The 21368-nt window shown below is 41.8% G+C and overlaps 1 protein-coding gene across 4 annotated transcripts in view; it reads left to right on the forward strand.

The window, feature by feature from the left end:
• The window catches only part of DYNC1I2 (dynein cytoplasmic 1 intermediate chain 2), a 384780-nt gene that overhangs the window by 293556 nt on the left and 69856 nt on the right, over positions 1-21368 (forward strand). For all 4 annotated transcript variants that reach the window (XM_069225329.1, XM_069225327.1, XM_069225328.1 and 1 more), the window contains 3 exons: positions 10987-11112; positions 16105-16251; positions 16703-16816. In XM_069225329.1, coding sequence (XP_069081430.1) covers positions 10987-11112; positions 16105-16251; positions 16703-16816 — 387 coding nt within the window. The remainder of the gene's footprint in view (positions 1-10986; positions 11113-16104; positions 16252-16702; positions 16817-21368) is intronic.

The raw sequence follows: 21368 nt of genomic DNA on the forward strand, positions 1-21368 counted from the left end.
AACTGATGAGGATTCTAGAGAAGGTTAGACAAGTGGGGCAGAGGAGATGGCGAGAAGGTAGCGAGTGCCACCTGTGATGTTACCATGTGATTTTAGTCAGGAGCATGAATAATTTTACTGCGGCCAGTGCAAAGGCACCACGGTCCAGACTCGAGAGAGGCACAGTCTTCTCTCCACTGGCTGCAGTTTATTTAACATCTCAGACACAAAAGGTGATGGGATGAATGCTTGCAATAAGTCTAACCGCTGGCAGTCATGTGGGGTAGAATTTCAACACATTGTTATTTTTCCCACCGTGCCACCTCAGTTTGAACATGGCCACATGCAAATCATTCTTAAACCTGCCCCTAGTGGAACCAGAACAGTCCAGTATGAACTGCCAGGTCCTCCATGAACTGGAACACAAGCAACCCTAAACCAGTTTCCCTTTGATTGGGGTTCTTCAGTCGCTTATAGCTTCGTTCCAGTGGCACAGTGAGCAAGAGACGCATGTCTGGGCATTCCCTTGCCCATTTAGTGTATTACATCAAACTCACAAAAAGTGATAGGAGGAATGCTTGTATTAGGTCTAACCAATGACAATCACTTGGGTAGTATTAAAAATCATTGTTCTTTTGCCCATCATGTCAACTCAATTTGGACCCAGCCATATGCAAATCAGTCTTGAGCTCACTCCAATACTTGCAGTTCAGCCGAACTGCAAGGCCAGGTCCTCCCTGAACCAGAACACAAGCAACCCAGCCTTGATTCGGTCTGATTTTGATGAGAATTATTTTGAAATGTCTCCCTGGGTTTAGCTCTGTGTGTTCTCTTTCTCTGGGAGGTGTTGAGGAAGTCTCATTACCACGGAGAGTAAAACCGGTCCCAGGCAGGCACTGGTAAAACTCAGAACAGAGACTATGTATGTTGGAGCAGAGGGAAAATATTCATCCAGTGGGATTGTGCAGGAGCTAGTCATGAGGGATGAAAGAGGACAATGAGACAGTGTGGAAGGTGATGGATGAAGCAAAAAGGCAGCAGAAATGAAAAAAACAGAAGGGAGACTGTTTGAAAGGTTATGAATGAGGCAAAAAGTAGGAGAAATGAAAAACAGAAGGGTGAAATGAAATTGAGTTGGATACAATGAGGTTGGGAGGAGGAGGGTAGCCATGGAGGTAAGATATTAAGGAGGGAAGGAATAGAGGGGTGAAGCTGGGATATGAAGTAGAGAGAATAAAGGAAGCGACAAAACAATGTTAGAAAATGAACAAGGAGATAGGAAAGACCGATTGTAAAGAAAGATGGGAGAGTTAAAAAAGGAGAAAAATAAGAATGGGGATTGGAACGAAAGAAAAGGTACTGCATACAAAAGGGGAAAAGTAAGAAGGACAACAATATTAGAAAGATGGAGGGGAAATACAATTTGGGAGTGTGAGGCCGAGGGGAAATTTGAGTGTAGAGAGAAAAGGGGGTATGTATAGAGATGATGAGTTATGGAAGTGACACAGAAAGAGGAAGAAGTGAATATTCAGGACATGGAGAGGAAAAGAAAGAAAGAGGAGTGAAACATAGGAGAGGAAAATGGGAGGGAAAGAGAGAAGGAAGGAAAAGATGATAAAACCACCGAAATGGGATAGTTAGACCAAGAGGTGACAAACCAGGAGGTCGGAGACAAGGAGAGGAACAAGATGAGTTAGAGATAAGTGTAGTCAAACTATAGATGTAATAGAGTAAGAATGGAATGAGAAAGAACGGTGAGATTTGTGGGAGAGAGAAGGGTAGGATGTAGATTGAAGAGAGGAGTCAATGAGGGGCAAGTGGAACAATGCATAAATAGAGAAAGAAAAGTGGCGAATGTAAGGAGGAGCAAAGAAAGAAGAAAAAAAGAAAAAGAAAAAAAAAAGTGGAGACCAGGGCAAATGAAGAGCTAGAGTGGAACTGGACAGGGATAAGAAAAGGTGCGTGAAGGGGATAAGAGTGTGATGGAGATATAAAGAGGAATTCGGACACTTTAAACCTCGAGGGTCCGTCCAGCAGATTACATCTGCCAGCCCGCCTTAGCAACAACCCTGATAAGAAGGGGCTCCTGTTGTGCGAGGCTTTAGCACCATTGTGGTCCTCCTGCGACATGGGCAATTTGAACATCAAGGGTCCGTCCAGCAGACTACATCTATAAGCCTGCCATTGTCCACAGCCCTGAGGAGGAGGGGCTACTGTTGTGTGAGGCTTTAAAAACATTGCAGGCCTTCGGGACACTCTGAATTTTGTTCAGAGGTGGTTAGTTGCTTAAATGAGCTCAAATTTAAACTTGATGAACCTAAGGCAACCGCCCATTGATTTTACAAATCTTATGGATGTCAATGTTATTATCCTGTTCAGACTGAGGATATCACTGCTTTGACTTGAGAGGACATGCCAGCTAAGTCTGGCCTGGAATCGAAATATTTGCAGAGAGGATGAGATTGGGACGTATATTGATGAAACCCCCATTTAAGTGTGGCGATCTGGGAGCTCCTTTGAATAGGAAAAATGCCTATCCTGAACTACCTTCAGAGTGCACCCCATACATAGTAGTTGTAAAAGATGTACCAATATTATTGCCAACCGTGAAGGAGAACTACTGTGCTTTAAAAAAAAAAGAGACAGTCCATTGGCTAAAGTTACATATCGGCTTGTTGGCTGATCATACAACAGAAGTGCTTTTGGTAAAATGAACCCCTGGATTGGTATTGGCAAGAAGGTAGCTCCAGGAGAAGTGTGGCATATTGGTTAGAGCGGCAGACCCTGAAGCAGAGATCTGGCTCAAGACCAGGGTTCAAGTCCGGCTTCGGCAGGTCTTGGGCTCAATTCCCTTGGACCAGATAATTCTCGCCTCAGTGCCTAATCTAATTAATGAGTCCCACTCTGTAACTCTGGGCAATAGCTTGCTTAATCTCCACAATGGCCCCAACAGCGCTTGGATGCCTGGCTTCACCCTAGGGGTGCCCAGGAGTGGGCACCTCACAGGGAAAAGCCAGGAGGGGTTCCATAGCGGTATGCGTACAGCGCCTTGAGACCCTAACGGGTGAGTAGTGCGCTATACAAGTGCAAAGTTTACAGTTTACAGTCCAGGAGACTGTAATAATCAATTTTAAATCCCCAAGCATTATCAAATTGCTGTTAACTTTCTTATACAACTGGAAACGAGTTCCAGGTTCAATCCAGGCTTTGCCCTTGGGTTATTTTTATAGGCAAATGGCTAATTTATCTTTTCGTACTGTCCCAATCCTGTCACATTTTTCCCATGACAAGTCAACAATCAATTTGGAAGTTCAAAACAGTTTTAATGTGTTGTCTTCTGTGGGTGATTTGGATAGACTCCGCCCTATTGAAGATCTAGGGGCTCAAGAACGCAAGACTATTTCTGAAGTTCAAGAGGAGGAGTTAATGCACCCAGCTGACGAAGTGGTCCATGAGGATAATTCTGGGTTGAGGCTGGGAGACACTAGGGATATATTAATGCAAATCATTAATATATCCTACCTATACCCTACCGTAAAGCAGGAACTTGCACCTCTGTCATGGAACATTATGGGAATTCACTCAAAATTGCCGAATCTGGACTGACTGTTATTAACCGCTTCTGTGCCTGGGGCGAGGTGACCTCGTCCAAGGCTACAGTTCCTGTGTGTCTTGGACGAGGTCACCTCGTCCAAGGCACGGGAACTTGGGGGAGCGCTAGCGCGCCCCCCCCTGTGCACCCCCCCAAGGCGGGGATGGAAGAGGAAGCCCTTCCCCTTCCACCCACGACCCCCCCACCCCCCCTGTGACGTCAGCGCGTGAGCGCACGCTGATTAGTCACAGGGTCTCCCCCATCGCGCTGGAAGCTCTGCTTCCAGCGCGATTGAAAGAGAAATGCTCAGCATTTCTCTTTCAATCACGTGGGGGAGCCCCGGAGAGGCTTCAAAGAGAAGGAAATGTATTTCCTTCCCTTTGAAGTCTCTCCCAGGGTTTCAAAAGCCGGATTGCTTGCAATCCGGCCTTTGAAACCCCACTAGACACCAGGGATTTTTTAGTTTTTAAATAGTCATAAGGGAGCGACCCCTTGGGCAAGGGTCGCTCCCAGGGAGGGCATTTTTTTGGGAAGGCCTTTTCTGCACCCCGGGGGGGGTGGGGGGTTGGGGGTCAGAAACCGCTAGGCACCAGGGATCATTTTTTTTTTTTTTTTTTTTTTTTTATTGTTTTTTTTTAGGTGGGGAGCGACCCCTAGGGGGCAAATTATATTTAGGCCATTTGGCCTATTTTGATGAGGCCAATCTGCCCCCAAGGGGGGCAGAAACCACTAGACACCAGGGAGGTTTTTTTCTTTACGTGAATTTCACACAAGGGAAGCGACCCCTTAGGCAAGGGTCGCTCCCTAGGGGGGGAATTATTTTAGGCCATAATAGGCCGATCTGCCCCCGGGGTGGGCAGAAACCTCTAGGCGCCAGGGCAAAATTTTTTTTTGTGTTTTTTTGTTTGTTTGTTTGTTTTTTTAGAGATGGGGAGCGACCCATTAGAAAGGGTCGCTCCCCTGGGGGGAAATTGTATTTAGACCATTTCTGCCCCCCCCTTGGGGGCAGATTGGCCGATTTTAGGTCAATCTGCCCCCAAGGGGGCAGAAACCACTAGGCACCGGGGATTTGTTTTTTGGCGCCAATGTCACACAGGGGGAGTGACCCCGTAGGCAAGGGTAGCTCCTGGGGGGGTGGGGGTTGGGGGGGCAAATTTATTTTAGGCCATTTCTGCCCCCCTGAGGGCAGAAACCTCTAGGCGCCAGAGCAAAAAAAAATTGTGTGCTTTTTTTTGTTTTTTAGAGATGGGGAGCGACCCATTAGGCAAGGGCCGCTCCCCTGGGGGGGCAAATTGTATTTAGACCATTTCTGCCCCCCTTGGGGGCAGATTGGCAGATTTTAGGTCAATCTGCCCCCAAGGGAGCAGAAACCACTAGGCACCGGGGATTTGTTTTTTGGCGCCAATGTCACACAGGGGGAGCGGCCCCGTAGGCAAGGGTAGCTCCTGGGGGGTGGGGGTTGGGGGGGTAAATTTATTTTAGGCCATTTCTGCCCCGCTGGGGGCAGAAACCTCTAGACGCCAGAGCAAAACAAATTTTGTGTGTTTTTTTTGTTTTTTAGACATGGGGAGCGACCCATTAGGCAAGGGCCGCTCCCCTGGGGGGCAAATTGTATTTAGACCATTTCTGCCCCCCTTGGGGGCAGATTGGCAGATTTTAGGTCAATCTGCCCCCAAGGCAGCAGAAACCACTAGGCACCGGGGATTTGTTTTTTGGCGCCAATGTCACGCAGGGGGAGCGACCCTGTAGGCAAGGGTCGCTTCCGGGCAGGGGGGGTTTGAGGAGGTGGGGGGGTCAAATTTATTTTAGGCCATTTCTGCCCCTCCCTCACCGGGGCCGGCTGAGCTAGAGGCCAAAATCCACAGGTAGGCACTTTGCAAAAAACACCTCTGTTTTCTGTGAAAAAATATGTTGTGTCCACGTTGTGTTTTGGCCCATTTCCTTTCGTGGGCGCTAGGTCTACCCACAGAAGTGAGGTACCATTTTTATAGAGAGACTTAGGGGAACGCTGGGTGGAAGGACATTTGTGGCTCCTCTCAGATTCCAGAACTTTCTGTCACCGAAATGAGAGGAAAAAGTGTTTTTTGGGCCAAATTTTGATGTTTGCAAAGGATTCTGGGTAACATAACCTGGTCAGAGCCCTGCAAGTCACCCCATCTTGGATTCCCCTGGGTTTCTAGTTTTCAAAAATGCGCTGGTTTGCTAAGTTTCCCCAGGTGCCGGGTGAGCTACATGCCAAAATCCACAGGTAGGCACTGTTTTCTATGAAAAAATTTGATGTGTCCACGTTGTGTTTTGGGCCATTTCCTTTCGTGGGCGCTAGTCCTACCCACACAAGTGAGGTATCATTTTTATCGGGAGACTTGGGGGAACGCTGGGTGGAAGGAAATGTGTGGCTCCTCTCTGATTCCAGATCTTTCTGTCACCAAAATTTCAGGAAAATTTGTTTTTTTAGCCAAGTTTTGAGGTGTGCAAAGGATTCTGGGTAACAAAACCTGGTCAGAGCCCCACAAGTCACCCCATCTTGGATTCCCCTAGGTCTCTAGTTTTCAGAAATGCACAGGTGTGGTAGGTTTCCTTAGGTGCCGGCTGAGCTAAAGGCCAAAACCTACAGGTAGACACTTTGCAAAAAACACCTCTGTTTTCTTTAAAAAAATGTGATGTGTGCACGTTGCGTTTTGGGGCATTTCCTGTCGCGGGCGCTAGGCCTACCCACACAAGTGAGGTATCATTTTTATCGGGAGACTTGGGGGAACGCTGGGTGGAAGGAAATTTGTAGCTCCTCTCTGATTCCAGAACTTTCTGTCACCAAAATGTGAGGAAAATGTGTTTTTTTAGCAAAATTTTGAGGTTTGCAAAGGATTCTGGGTAACTAAACCTGGTCAGAGCCCCACAAGTCACCCCATCTTGGATTCCCCTAGGTCTCTAGTTTTCAGAAATGCACAGGTTTGGTAGGTTTCCCTAGGTCTCGGCTGAGTTAGAGGCCAAAATCTACAGGTAGGCACATTGCAAAAAACACCTCTGTTTTCTTTCAAAAAATGTGATGTGTCCACGTTGCGTTTTGGGGCATTTCCTGTCGCGGGCGCGAGGCCTACCCACACAAGTGAGGTATCATTTTTATCGGGAGACTTGGGGGAACGCTGGGTGGAAGGAAATTTGTAGCTCCTCTCTGATTCCAGAACTTTCTGTCACCAAAATGTGAGGAAAATGTGTTTTTTTTAGCAAAATTTTGAGGTTTGCAAAGGATTCTGGGTAACTAAACCTGGTCAGAGCCCCACAAGTCACCCCATCTTGGATTCCCCTAGGTCTCTATTTTTCAGAAATGCACAGGTTTGGTAGGTTTCCCTAGGTGCAGGCTGAGCTAGAGGCCAAAATCTACAGGTAGGCACTTTGCAAAAAACAGCTCTGTTTTCTGTCAAAAAATGGGATGTGTCCACGTTGTGCTTTGGGGCATTTCTTGTCGCGGGCGCTAATCCTACCCACACAAGTGAGGTATCATTTTTATCGGGAGACTTGGGGGAACGCTGGGTGGAAGGAAATTTGTAGCTCCTCTCAGATTCCAGAACTTTCTGCCACAGAAATGTGAGGAACATGTGTTTTTTTTTAGCCAAATTTTGAGGTTTACAAAGGATTCTGGGTAACAGAACCTGGTCAGAGCCCCACAAGTCACCCCATCCTGGATTCCCCTAGGTCTCTAGTTTTCAAAAATGCACAGGTGCGGTAGGTTTCCCTAGGTGCTGGCTGAGCTAAAGGCCAAAATCTACAGGTAGGCACTTTGCAAAAAAAACCTCTGTTTTCTTTCAAAAAAATGGGATGTCTCCACGTTGCGTTTTGGGGCGTTTCCTGTTGCGGGCGCTAGGCCTACCCACACAAGTGAGGTATCATTTTTATCGGGAGACTTGGGGGAACATAGATTAGCAAAACAAGTGTTATTGCCCCTTGTCTTTCTCTACATTTTTACCTTCCAAATATAGGAGAGTGTGTAAAAAAGACATCTATTTGAGAAATGCCCTGTAATTCACATGCTAGTATGGTCACCCCAGAATTCAGAGATGTGCAAATAACCACTGCTCCTCAACACCTTATCTTGTGCCCTTTTGGAAATACAAAGGTTTTCTTGATAGCTATTTTTTACTCTTTATATTTCAGCAATGAATTGCTGTATACCCGGTATAGAATGAAAACACACTGCAGGGTTCAGCTCATTTATTGGCTCTGGGTACCTAGGGCTCTTATTGAACCTACAAGCCCTATATATCCCCGCAACCAGAGGAGTCCAGCAGACATAACGGTATATTGCTTTCGAAAATCTGACATTGCAGGAAAAAGTTACAGAGTAAAACGTAGAGAAAAAGTGATGTTTTTTTCACCTCAATTTCAATATTTTTCTTTTTCAGTTATTTTCTGTAGGAAACCCTTGTAGGATCTACACAAATGACCCCTTGCTGAATTCAGAATTTTGTCTCCTTTTCAGAAATGTTTAGGTTTCTGGGATCCAGCATTGGTTTCATGCCCATTTCTGTCACTGACTAGAAGGAGGCTGAAAGCACAAATTTTTTTAAAAATGGGGTATGTCCCAGTAAAATGCCAAATTTGTGTTGAAAAATTGGGTTTTCTGATTCAAGTCTGCCTGTTCCTGAAAGCTGGGAAGCTGGTGAGTTTAGCACCACAAACCCTTTGTTGATGCCATTTTCAGGGGAAAAACCACAAGCCTTCTTCTGCAGCCACTTTTCCCCACTTTTTTTTAAAAAAAACGAAATTTTCACTGTATTTTAGCTAATTTCTTGGCCTCCTTCAGGGGAACCCACAAAGTCTGGGTACCTGTAGAATCCCTAGGATGTTGGAAAAAAAGGACGCAAATTTGGCTTTGCTAGCTTATGTGGACAAAGCGTTATGAGGGCCTAAGCGCGAACTGCCCCAAATAGGCAAAAAAAGGCCTTACACAGGAGGGGGAATAGGCCTGGCAGCGAAGGGGTTAAGGATGTTAATATTATTTGTTTGCGGGAAACATGGATTTCAACTAAAAAAAGAATTAAAAAATCAGTCTTTTGAGTGCCACTCTGACAGTGGTTGTACTTTTGTGTTAAATATTAGATTACCAGAAAATGAATTTGAAACCAGATGTAGATGTAATTTCTTTTTTGTCTTAGTTAAAAGACGAGATGTTCTAATGGAGATGCAAGAATCATCTCCCCAACTTTAGAACAACAACAATTGACCTACCGTTTTCGGGTACACTGATAATGGAGTTTTTCATCTGTCTCTGTTTCCACACTCACCTCTTCCACTTCATCTTATTCTACTGCCATAAATCCAGCAGACCACATGAGTCCATATATCCCTAGAAATTGTACATCTTACTGGCACAAATTAGACTGCTTTAAATTAGAAATTAGGGCTTTCATCGTTATCATTTTGTTGGGATTTCTGTTTTGATTGGCTTCAGCATTTTCTTTTTCTGGTCCACATGCCGGATGACATTTGAAAATGAAATTATATATTTCTTCCTGAAAAATGTTTACACTTCTTTTAGCCACGTACAGGATTCTATCTGTCTTGTTTGCTTTGTACAGACTGATCATCCTTGTTTGGAGGTGCAGTGCTTTGGCTTTCTGCTATTTCCGCTCTCAATTTATTTACAAGTACTTTTTGATTGTGACTGTAATTTTTCTGTAATATTCCGGAACAAGCTATTTTGTTGTGTCAGGTAGTTACTAAGTATATTTTTCGACATCGGTGGTCAATCGGACTCAATGAGGTTTCTCTACTGTTTTGTGGATACACAGTATCATGCTTACCATTCCATTCAGAAGTTCACCTTAAGACACTACCTTTGCAATTGCTAATACAAACTAAATTGAGTAATTAGCAAACGCACTCTATCACGGACTGTGACAATGTGCTGTGCACCCCATGTCTTTTTCCGTATCCACTCCTGTTAATGATCTATGGATCATCTCTCATATTACAAATGCTGACGTTATGTCTAATTTTACCCCTTCCCCACACCATATACAATTCATACACTTTCTGAAGGGAACGTTTACAGTTTATAAATACCGGACATAGAGTAAAGAAATACTGCAGTAACTTTGTGTGTTTTGGTTTAAATACATTGGTGTGTCTGTTTTCGGACTTTCGTTGGGTAGGATCATATTAGTAATGCTGGTTTCCAAACAGGTCTTTCAATACTTTAATGACTGTATTTTGACAACAAACAGGTGATTCTGCAGTGATATTTATTGTGTAATGATGGTGCCTATGACGATGGGTGCACATTGTAGGCTACAGGCTATTTTGCATCAAATCCAAGTGTGTTGCTTCATATATACATGTTTGAATAAGGACTGCATCCTCAAGAGGAATCTGCGTTTATTATTTTTGGTATCATTCATACTGCTTTTTTTTTTTTTTTAAAGAATAAACCCTTTCATGTGGATGGCAGGCACACCAAAATAGTCATCTTCAGTAAGGTGTACTATCAACCAGGTCAGCAGAAGTTATCAAAAATCCAAAAGTACACAGTTCCAAACAATGGGTTCTGTACAGGTTCATAGAGTAAACAATGGATCCTGTGAATCTGCTTGTTTTAGAACAAGAGCCCTCAGTCACCAATTGGTGACCTGCTTCATCATCAGGCTTTTGCTCCTAGTCAGGCCGGCACTGCAATGCCTGACGGGACCCTCATTGGGGCTCTTTGACGGAGATCTTTTGGATATAGAAATTACGGTTGTGGAGTGCTGGAATATGGGATTGGTATATGGGTGTATGAAGGTAAAAATGGCCAGAGGTCTGTAAAATTCATTTTTAATCAAACACAGACCCCGGATGTTATCGCCTGCAAACTTCAAGATCGCCACCAGGCCAATGCAGTAGTTTCATTGAAGGCAGTAAAGCATTACACAGCAATTGTCATGTTTGATGGGTGTTAATTCCTGAGAAACAATAAAAAAATGACCCTTTGTGCAAGGGGATTTGTCTCTGAATATCTGAGCAATTGTGTGATTTCTTTGCCAAAGACGTGCCATATATGGCATAGCAGTCCCGAGTGGGGAAATCTAGTGATGGGCGTCCACCCTAACGAGGCAGGGAGCTCTGTCACTTTGACTACATGGTCCTTTGGTGGTCAGGTCTTTAGCTCAAATGTTTCCGATGAGGGAGCCAGGAGGGGTTGGTTTTCTTAACTCCTTGACTCTTAGCAGAACTGAGCGTAGGAATCATGAGTTTGGCGAGGCAGGAGCAGGAGTTGCATTCCTTCTTTCTTTAAGTAAGAATTTTTATATTGTTGGTACCAGATGGAAACGATATGAAGGTTTTGCATGTTTGTACGTGCATGGATGATTATTTTTTTGTTATATTTTTGAGCCTTCACTAAATCGAAGCTAACCTCTTTGCTTTCCTGTTTTTGATTTCAGTATCCTGAACTGCTTGTTGCATCTTATAACAATAATGAGGATGCCCCTCATGAGCCTGATGGTGTCGCTCTTGTATGGAATATGAAATATAAGAAAACTACTCCAGAATATGTTTTCCACTGTCAGGTATGTTACGTTGCAGACAATTATCTTTGAGATGAGTAGCTTATACACAATTATGTAAAACAGCGAGGTTGTACTTTAACCATATATATTCATGAACAGTCCGTGATAGAGGATTGACAAATACCTAAGATAAAATTAAATAAAAAGATAATGCGTGGTTTCTGAATTAAATGAAAATGTTTACATACATCTCACAAATGTATATCTTTTACATGCATAATTTTGAAATGTTATTTTGAAATATTTATTGAAAGAAAAAGGTGACCCCTAATTAACCGCTTTACCTGTTGTCTGAATAAAATGTGTTATTTAGGAAGGTAATACAAGCAGTCCTCAAGCTATCAACCTCTTGCACGAAGCTTACCAAAATCCTCACTTCCCCCATGAAATCTGTATGACTTACTATAGATCGCTTGGTCACCATTGTCAATAAAGCTGACCCTATTAGACATCTTTTCATTAACCTCTGCAAGCTTCTGCTAGAGATTTGAATATTATTCAACCTTTATTGTGTAGATTTTTATTTTTGATTAAAACAACTCATTTGTGTTTTTCATAGTACCTCGGCAGCAAAGTTAACTGTTGCTGGATTGATAAAAATATGTATCTTTCTATAAAATCCTTGAACCAAGAAAACTAAAGCAGCCTCCTGCTGTGTTCTGAGCTTGTGGAACTCTCTGAGAAGATCTGTCTAGTTTCAGATCTGATATCTATCCCCAAGTCCTTAAAAACTCATCTCTTCATATCCTCCTCACCAGCATTTATTAACCCTTAAGGTACCTTCTCTTCCTCACTTATTTTACAGCCTCCATCTCCTTCCTTATTAGTATTCTGTGCTTTCCTGCAGAATGCTGTTTCCCTCATGCAATGGGACATGCTTTATAATTAAATAAATCTTAATCTTCCGAGTCTTTTCATTCGCATCCCCCATATCCTTTGCCCCACCCTTCAGAACATGCAGTACACACCTAAGAAATTACCCATTTATTTTAGGTACTTTGGTGAGTCATCATATTCCTCCCCAGTACAGTGAAATACTTTACTTTCAGACCAGAATCTGGCAATAGATAACCCAAGCAATGTAATTCTTGCCTGTAAAATCCTAGTAAGTGGTTCCTAGGGTCATTCTTGACAGAGAACCCCAACCCACCAAGTCTCTTGATGTATCACATTTTAAATCTTCTTTAAACTTTGCATAGCCTAAACATTAAAAGGTAATACGGCCTTATGTTGGGAATGGTTCCCAACCTATACCTATACCTATCTGAGCGAAGCTTGTTTAGATTTAAAGACTGAGGCTTCAATTGCGAGTGCCCCAAGAGAATGGTGTGCTGTGTAGCGCACCTTTTAAAAAACTGCTACCCCACATTTGAAACATTATGCGTGTGCTTAACAGCTCCTAGTATACATTTATCGCTCAATAATTAGGCATAACATTGTAACTTAGATACTTAATGTAGCAAAATGCACATGTCTCAGTAGTTACCAGCTGTTTTCTCATATGGATTTTATCAGATGACCTGTTGAAATGTATTGTAGAAAAAATCTGAAAGTTAGATCTTTATCACACCCAGTAATTACTCACTAATTGTGAAGAGGTGTTTGCTCAGCAATTGTTAAATAATACGGCACTCCTAATTGAGGCCTATGTGGAAAAGAGTTGCCTTCCTCTTCTTTTGTTAGGGTCAATGAAAATGTGCCTTCCCTTCTTTCCACTATTGCACATAGGATTGCACTCTGATTTGCATTGCCTCTGTAATTTTAGAACGTGTATTCAGGGGTGTGGAATTTTATTAATATATCTACTTTTCCATATGACTTGTTCCTCCATAAATCTATTTGTCCTGTACAAAATCTACTTGCCCTTTTTGCCTTGTAGAGCAGCGACAAATTATGGCAGCAATTTGATATATGAGCTCTGGTAACACCCTCTCTGATTATTCCACGGCAAATGCTATAGTATGGCTTAAATACTAGCAATTTGCTTATTTTTATATCTTTCCCTAGATCAACATACTGGGGCTGGAGGTAGCAGTAAACAAAAGTTCCAGGGTTGGAACTAACTAACTTGCATGTTTTATGGTTTCTTTACCAGCTCTTCTCAAAGCTTTTCCCATACTGGAAAAATTTGGATTTATACTCCTAACAGTGGCAGACATAAAACTTCTTCCAGGGTTGGGGGAAAAAAGTGGTTGGAGGGAAGGTGAACTTGTAAATACTCAACATATTTTTGAATGAGCAAATATACACATGCATATGCGCTCATGCTAAAATACAGTTCACATATATTTTGAATGAGTACGATTTCCCGGTCTACTTCTGTAAATTCATGAAATATGTAAATCTAGGTATTGGTAGGTGCACTTTTGTGACTTTCTTTAATAATTAGGCCCCTAGATAGGTCTGGTGTTAACCAAGACCTTTTTTTCTTTTCTTTATTTTAATTTTATCTCTCTATCTGACTATTTGCTGGCTTCACTGTGTGACAGCAATTTGCTCTTTCACACTTTCGGCACACAAAGTAGTTTTGTTCACTGCCAGAAACTACTGTGGCAGTGTTTGCTTTTGAGACCAAAACATTTTATTAATGTTTGTGACAATGGTGAGGGCCCAGCAGAAATGTTTGTTACAATGGTGAGGGCCCTGCAGTTCCCACAATAAACTTTTACAAAAGCCATGCCAAAATAGGATACTCATTGACAAAACCAAAAGACTGACCATCGTTGTCAGACCTTTTGACTTTGCTAATGCTTGTTTACTTTCATGTTTGCCATAATCTTGTTGAAAATGATTTTCCATTAAGATTTTTTTTGGTAATGCTAGCATGCACCACGACATTTTACTGAATTATGCTTCAGATAAATGATACCTAAAAGTTCACAGTAATTTAGCAAAATGTTTTTTTCTAGTTGCATTTGTTTGTGAATATTTTATTTTGAAAGCAAAGAATCAACACTCTTGCTTTCAAGCTTCTGCAAATATTTGCATCTGATGGGAAAGCATTCTGGGAGCATTACATGTAGCCTCATATTGTTAAACCATGCAAATGTGGGTACACATTTTTTTACTGGAACCACTGTCAGTAACGCAGTCCAAGCTTACAACATGTATTTAGAGAGCTCACCCTAAAAATACAGGCTTTACATTAATGAACCATAAGTACAAGCTCAAACAACAGAAACATATGTACACAAATATTAGCTCAACTGCAGACAGTGCCTGCTTCATAATGTGGTACTGTAAACTGGCAGCCAAAGGGTTTGTGTTGCAGGGGGGTTGGGCCTACGTGTCCCAAGGACAAAATAAACATGAAACCTTCTTGCTCTTAACCTTAAACAATAGGTCCTGGGTGTCGTGTATTTGTTTCTGTTGAAGAAGAGCACAGGTCTTCTACTACCCATGCCTACAATGACTGATTTCCCATTTGAGTAGGATGCCTTCTCTTCTCCTTCCCCTAGAGGAACCACGACGTTTGAGATTTTAGAACCATGATTTCAGTATTTTTACTTTGAGAAATGTAAAGCTATCTGAGAACAATGTAGAAGTAATGTTATCAAGAATTGTGTATAATAGTGAGTAGTACAAGAATATATATGTGTTAGGTTTGATTTTGTAGCATGAAAAAAAGTGTTGACCCTTAAGGCGTTAATGTACCTCATGAAGTACACGTTTGAAAACGCCTTGTACAGCAATATGTACCTTGATTCCTGCAGGAATGTTTCCCTTTGAAGAATTTAACTATGAATGGCTTTTTTTCTGAATCTGTTTCCCATGACAAGGAACCCCCTGCATAACCTACAGTAGGGTCTTTTTTGACTCACACCTGGTGATTTTGCATACATTGAAGCATATCACATTGATAATAGCCTTCTTAGTTGATTTCCTTTCAACAAGACCAAATAGGGAATTTTAATATTCATTCTTAAAAACCCTTCACTGTTTTAAATGTGTAAAGGGTGGCATTCTAAGCTTCCCCCTTTTCCTGAGCAGGGGTTGCATCTGTTTAACCCATTTATTGCTGAGAATATTAGGGTCTCGGTATCAGGACTTCGTTGACAATGCTAAAGATGTGACCTCAATGCCCTGGCCCCATCCCTTGGAACTACAACTGATATGCCTTTTAACCCTTCCTCCCCATTCACTTTGGTCACTTTCTCAGATCATGCCTAAATAAGTCTCAAAATCTGGATAAATGTACAATCTTGAACATTTGGGAACTAAATAGGCACATTCTTGAATAGCGTCTGTATGAAACATAGGGTGGAAAGGTCGTTTACCTCGTGAAACTAATGCAGAAATTAATTTTGATGGAAGACCAAACCTCTGTCTATTTTGGTGGAAAGACCAAACCATGTTTGATTAATCTCCTTAGACATTTTGGGGGTCTTCCGAGTTACATGCATGTTTTTGGGCCCTTCCAGGCTGTAGAAGTTTTACTTATATCACTTCTTACTCTTTGGAAGAACAGCTTTCTCAGAGAGGTTAATTTGCGCTCCATTATTACGTTTATGTAAGAACTGCACTTATCAGACCTTCATTTGTCTCAGAATAGTTCTTTTTGGACACCAGTTCTATAGATGATGTCCAGTTTGCAAGGCCCTAGTTTGGCTTTGTAATCCATTTCGTAGCATTTTAAAACAATTGAAGATTGCCTGATTGCTTGATGTGAAAGAAGGATTCACACCAGTGGTGACATGTTCTAATTTCCCTATAGCTTTACCCGGAGTCTCAATACCAGATTTTCTAGAATATTTTGTTTGGCATAGATTTTTAACCCATTTCCCGACATGGTCATTAATGGCAGAGTTTGGCAACAAATGATTAATTGAACGAAAGCTCCTGAATTTCGAACACTTAAGGCACTGGTGCCTTTTTTGGCAAATGTCGGGTTAAATAGAATTGCTTTTAAAATGCAAATTGTGTCTTTTGTGGAGTCATTTTTTTCCCAGTTTTTAATTTGACAGATGATGCCTTAACTCTTCTTTTTCATAGTCTGCGGTGATGTCGGCTGCATTTGCAAAATTTCATCCTAATTTGGTCGTGGGTGGCACATATTCAGGTCAAATTGTACTGTGGGATAATCGCAGCAATAAGAGAACCCCAGTGCAGCGAACTCCGCTTTCAGCCGCTGCTCACACGGTAAGGGTCAGAAGTAACTAAGGTCTGCATGAGGCCATTTATAATTTGCACATGTATTCATTATTTATCCGCCTGTAAATCAGCCGCTTTGTGTTCGTGGTCAGAATTTCTCAGTGCTGACTAGAGTTATCTGTATCTGCATATCTTAATCGTGGTCTTAAAAAAATTGAGTTGAAGTGAATTTGTCCCTTATTTAATGCTTCAATACATTTCCTGGGAGATTCTCCTTTCATTATTGCAACATTATGCACTTATATAAAAGATACTGGATAAAATGGTAGATTGTACTTTCAAAGTTTGAATAATGTAAATGTGGTTTCAATTTAAGATGTTACAGTTCTAAAATTAGCTTTTTTCCTTTTGATTTGATTTTTTTATATGTTAACTTTTGTCCTTTTGGAAATTAATAAACTTAAATGTGAATTTTGTGTCTGTATGTTTTTTCACCCAGCACCCGGTCTATTGTGTAAACGTGGTTGGCACACAGAATGCTCACAATCTGATCAGCATCTCAACTGATGGAAAAATATGCTCATGGAGCCTCGACATGCTTTCCCAGCCACAGGTCAGTCAAACATAAATGTGATGCCTTGCAAACCTGTGAAATATTTGATCAGTGAGCTTGTGTTGTTAGCTAGTTAACATTTTGTTCAAGTGATAATTTGTATCATAATCTCTGAGTCAAACTGGCCAAAATGATATTCCTAAAATTTACATTTATGACATGAAAAGCCTCAAGTTTTCAGTTTTCATGTGGACAACACAAATTTATTTTTCATTTCATTTCGTCAGTTTTTCTACCTTTCCCTTAGTTGTGTCCACTTTAGTTTCGTCCACCTTGAGCTTGCAACATTTTAATTACCACTTTCTCATAAAGGTGGAAATGTAAGTTAATACCACGTTTGCCTGCTATATCTTCTATCTATGACAGTGACATAAATCCGTTGTCACACTGTTACTTCCAAGACATGAAAAAAGATTACTTTAACATTTGACACAGAAAGAAATACAGGAAGCTTAGAATCATCACGTGACCGCGTTTGGACAAGGACATAAAATAATAAATGCTGGGAGCGTTAGTTGCACAATCTAGCAGAAGCCATTGAAAATCCCTCAATAATGTGTCCATCAAATACATATTGTTACATAAACCTCTTCCGTGGGACTTTTCACTTCTTTGTAGCTTTACTCGCCGCCAGAACACTTTGAAATGCAAATCTTTGTTTACCTTCCTGTCTCTTATGGTTTTACTAGTAGTACAGAAAAAAGTACATAATTCCTATGTCTGATTCTATCTCAGTAGACACTCCTTTCCCTATGGTTCTCCTTATCAAGCAGCAGTATCATCATGGACGGCATTTAGGGGTCGCCAGGGGTCGCAACTGCGACCCCGACATGCCTCTTGTGACCTCAGGCTCTGCCTTTGCGACCCCTGGCCTCAGACTTGGCAACATCAGTGCCGGGGACGCCTAGGTAGCTCTCGCTTTTGGACGTACATTAGAGCTCTACTTTCCTTGTTTTTTGCCAATTTATTATTACACTAGTAATAGTATATAGTATTAGTAAATAATGCTTCATTATTCACTATTGATGTAATAAAGAATGGAGTACAGTTACCTGGAATATGACTGTCCCTTGCAGCTGAGGTGAGTAAAACGTGCTTTCAAATGTATGTTGTATGCGTGCTTGTGGGTGAGAGTGTGTTTATGTGAGCAACAGTTTGTGTATGTGTGAATGCGTGTGTATGTGTAAATGTGTGTGAGAGTAAATATGAAGGTCAAATGACGTGTGATGTCACTTCTACCTCTGGCATTTTGGTGAATTGACGTTTATTAATAGCATCCACACATTTTTCCTTCTCTGTGCCTTCAACAAAGTGCAGAACTTTGAGTTAAATGGAGATTCTCCTTAAGTACTTAATGAAAATGCAACCTGGCCATCTTATTTCACAGTGGCTGTCCCTTCGCTATGGCAGAGATGCGTTGTCTCATACCCCCACCTCCTCCCGCTAAAAGGAGGAAGCAGAAGAAGCAAAATCGTTTCATTTTTCAGCTTAGGTAGGGAGGGGCCAGGGAGTTTTGGAGGATTGGGAGTGCTAGGTGCACTCCAAATGTGCATTTCGGTTTGGCCGGCCAAACTGACATGTGCACTTCTAACTCTCCACCTGGCTGTGCAGGCTCCCACTACCTCCCTGAGTGGCATTTCAGCCTGCTCAGGCCGATCCCATTGCTTCTTTCATGGTGTGCAACAGCATGAAAGAAGCATCTGGATTGGGTGGGGAGGGGAGAAAGGCAGAAGCACTGAGACGGTGGAGGTGAGTTGGCGCAGCAGGTAAGTGTTCTAGTTGTTTTTATTACTGTTATTTACCCCCCTGCTCCGTGCACTGCCCTACCAACCCTTCCTGCCTGCAGCCGCCACTGGTAATAAAAAAGACTCTGCTTGAAAGGCCTGCTGATGCCAAATCAGACTTTGATATAGCTTCAGGAGAGCATTTAACAAATGTGAAGTGGGGGAATAGGGGGGAATAACTTGGTGTTATTTAGTGGTTTGTCTAAAGGACCCCTACAACTCCAAGTTGCTCCTGGTCAGCCACATCACACTCCAGAGAAAAGGAACAATTTTACCTCAATGAGCGCCTATCAGTTCAATTAAAGGAAACCTAAGCCCATCAGTTTGCACCCTCACCTTCTACGTTATATCATTTCGTAGCAGTAGCTAACACTGCAGATGCTTTGGTTTAAGTAATCTCAGCCAAATTCTCTTGAGAATGTTGAGAGACACTTGCATATCGACAGCAGTGGCATCAAGAATCATTGCCTTCAACAACCAGTGTAGCCATCTTTGGGGAGCAGGAGAATGTTTTTCCACCTCCGCATAATGATAGATCGTATAGGTGAGATGATACACCAGTGAAAAAATAATCTCTTTTGAGAGCTTTCACTTCAGGTAGCACACACCGATGAGTGACCACATTCTAAGAAAATGATGCACTGCCGCAAGAGAGGATTCACCAAAGAAAAGGTATGGTAGGCATACTCTAATGATGGCGGGACTATCACGAGCAAAGAGTTTGTACACCTAGAAAACAAAATACAAAATCATGCAGTTTCCATTACTTAAAAGTCATCATGGTCCCCTTATTCTCTTTCTGCAACAGCCCCCTGTAATGGTAAATATGATCTCTTCTCTGAGTTTGATACATTCGGATTCATGTAAGTATCTTGGTGAACTAGGTATAAGATATGTCCAAAGGAGAACTCCCTGCCAGGTGCAGATATCTGCCCTTCCAAACCAGCCTTTCTCCTCTGACCACCATTAAAACATGGAGACTCATCTTAAGTTTGAGACTCTGCTTATACACCCTGTGATTTGTTAGGAACAGGACGGATGTAAATGAGAACACCCCACCAAGAGCAGGCATTTTTCCAGCTCAGCCAGTCTTTTCCCCACTGCCCTGGTACCCTAAAAACAAAACTATTCTCACTCTGGCTGACTTCAGTAGATGACATTTCTAACTTTCATAAAGTGTTGAGTGTTCCATTATAATCTCCACATCCCTTGGGCTGCAGCATATGGGAATAATAGCTACACTTATAATACCATCCCATCCTGGTTCTGCGGTGTTTAACTTGGTCACATACCTTACTACCAACTATAAAGTTTCTGACCACATCTTTGCTCCAGAAATTCAGGCCACTAGAACAAAATATTCTTTCCATACAAACTGATTCGCTAGCTGATTTTGTAATTATATCGGTAGGATGAAAATCCTTACGTCACTCATCAATTCTGCACCTCCTGAAAAAAGAACATAAAAATCATCTTTGTGCCTGAAGAATATGTGAAATACCTGCCACCACTAAGAGAGCTGCATGTTAGGACAGAACTTCGGATGTGTGCATGCGGAGATTATTAAGCAGTATTATCAAAAATAAAAAATAGGACTTCTAGGAGAACTACATGAGAACTTGTTGGTGGCCATTTAGGTGCCCCAGTTGATATCTCCACTCGCCCAGCACCCTCTTAAGGTCATGGAGTGTCAACACTGTGTTCATTACGGCTTAGTCTCAACAGGTCTGAAAACCAATGTACAAGCACACACCTTAAGCAGAATTACAAATGGACCATCAATGATAAAGTCTTTGGAAAAAGCATTGTGAGCTGAAACACCTGAAATGGATCATTTTGCAACCACTGACAATGTCAGATGCCAGAGTTGTCAGGTGTCTAATACCACTATTTAGAAAGGTATTAATCAAGCTCAAATATTCCGAGATGAGAACGATTTGTCAGGTGTCATTCTTTAGGCTAATAAAACTATTTCGATAGATATTGTTCAACCACAAATATTCTAAGACCAGAATGATTCTGATTATTCCAGACTGATTTTCAAACTGACTTCACTTCTTTAAAAAAAGCAAACAGGTTTGCTGTGCATAGCAAATTTCCTTTCATCTCCCTAAGGCAAAATGTATTACTCCAGTTTTCAATCATTGACCTTGACAAGGGACTCCATAATTCCTCAAGTAAGGCCGATTCAGGCCACTGTGAGCTGCAGGTGTACATTATGACAGGCAAAATAACTCTTAGTCGTTGTTGCTCCTGCCCATTGGATTAGCTGGATAAAGATTTATTTTCATGTCTGCCTTTGCAGCATTCCATAAGAATAAGGTAGCTTTTAGAATGCATTCCTTATATAACATTTTCATGCAAGTCAATTCATCTGCCTTCCTGTTTTCATGCGCAATCCGTTATTCCTATCAGAGAATAGTGCCACCATCTTAATGTGACAGGGATAAAAATAAAGTACATTACAAAGACCACTCAGTTATTTATTAACTGTCTGGTTGTTAGGTTCAAAGCAGGCATCCAAGAGGCCATGGTTCTCTGCAAAATGTTCTTGGCTGAGTTTCGGCTTTTCTTCTTCTTTAGTTCTGATGTGCTATGTTGTTATCATGTTTCTGGAAGATAACAAGGATATGATGATGATGTTGCTGATGATGAAGAATGATAAGTTACTTGAAATCTCACTTCTTGACCATTGCTTCTTGTAGTTTCTTGAATTTACTCTACACAGTTTTTGTTTACGTAAAGTACTCCACTGACCTTGTGGGGAG

This window comes from Pleurodeles waltl, chromosome 3_1 (genome assembly GCF_031143425.1).
Source record: "Pleurodeles waltl isolate 20211129_DDA chromosome 3_1, aPleWal1.hap1.20221129, whole genome shotgun sequence".
NCBI lineage: Eukaryota > Metazoa > Chordata > Amphibia > Caudata > Salamandridae > Pleurodeles > Pleurodeles waltl.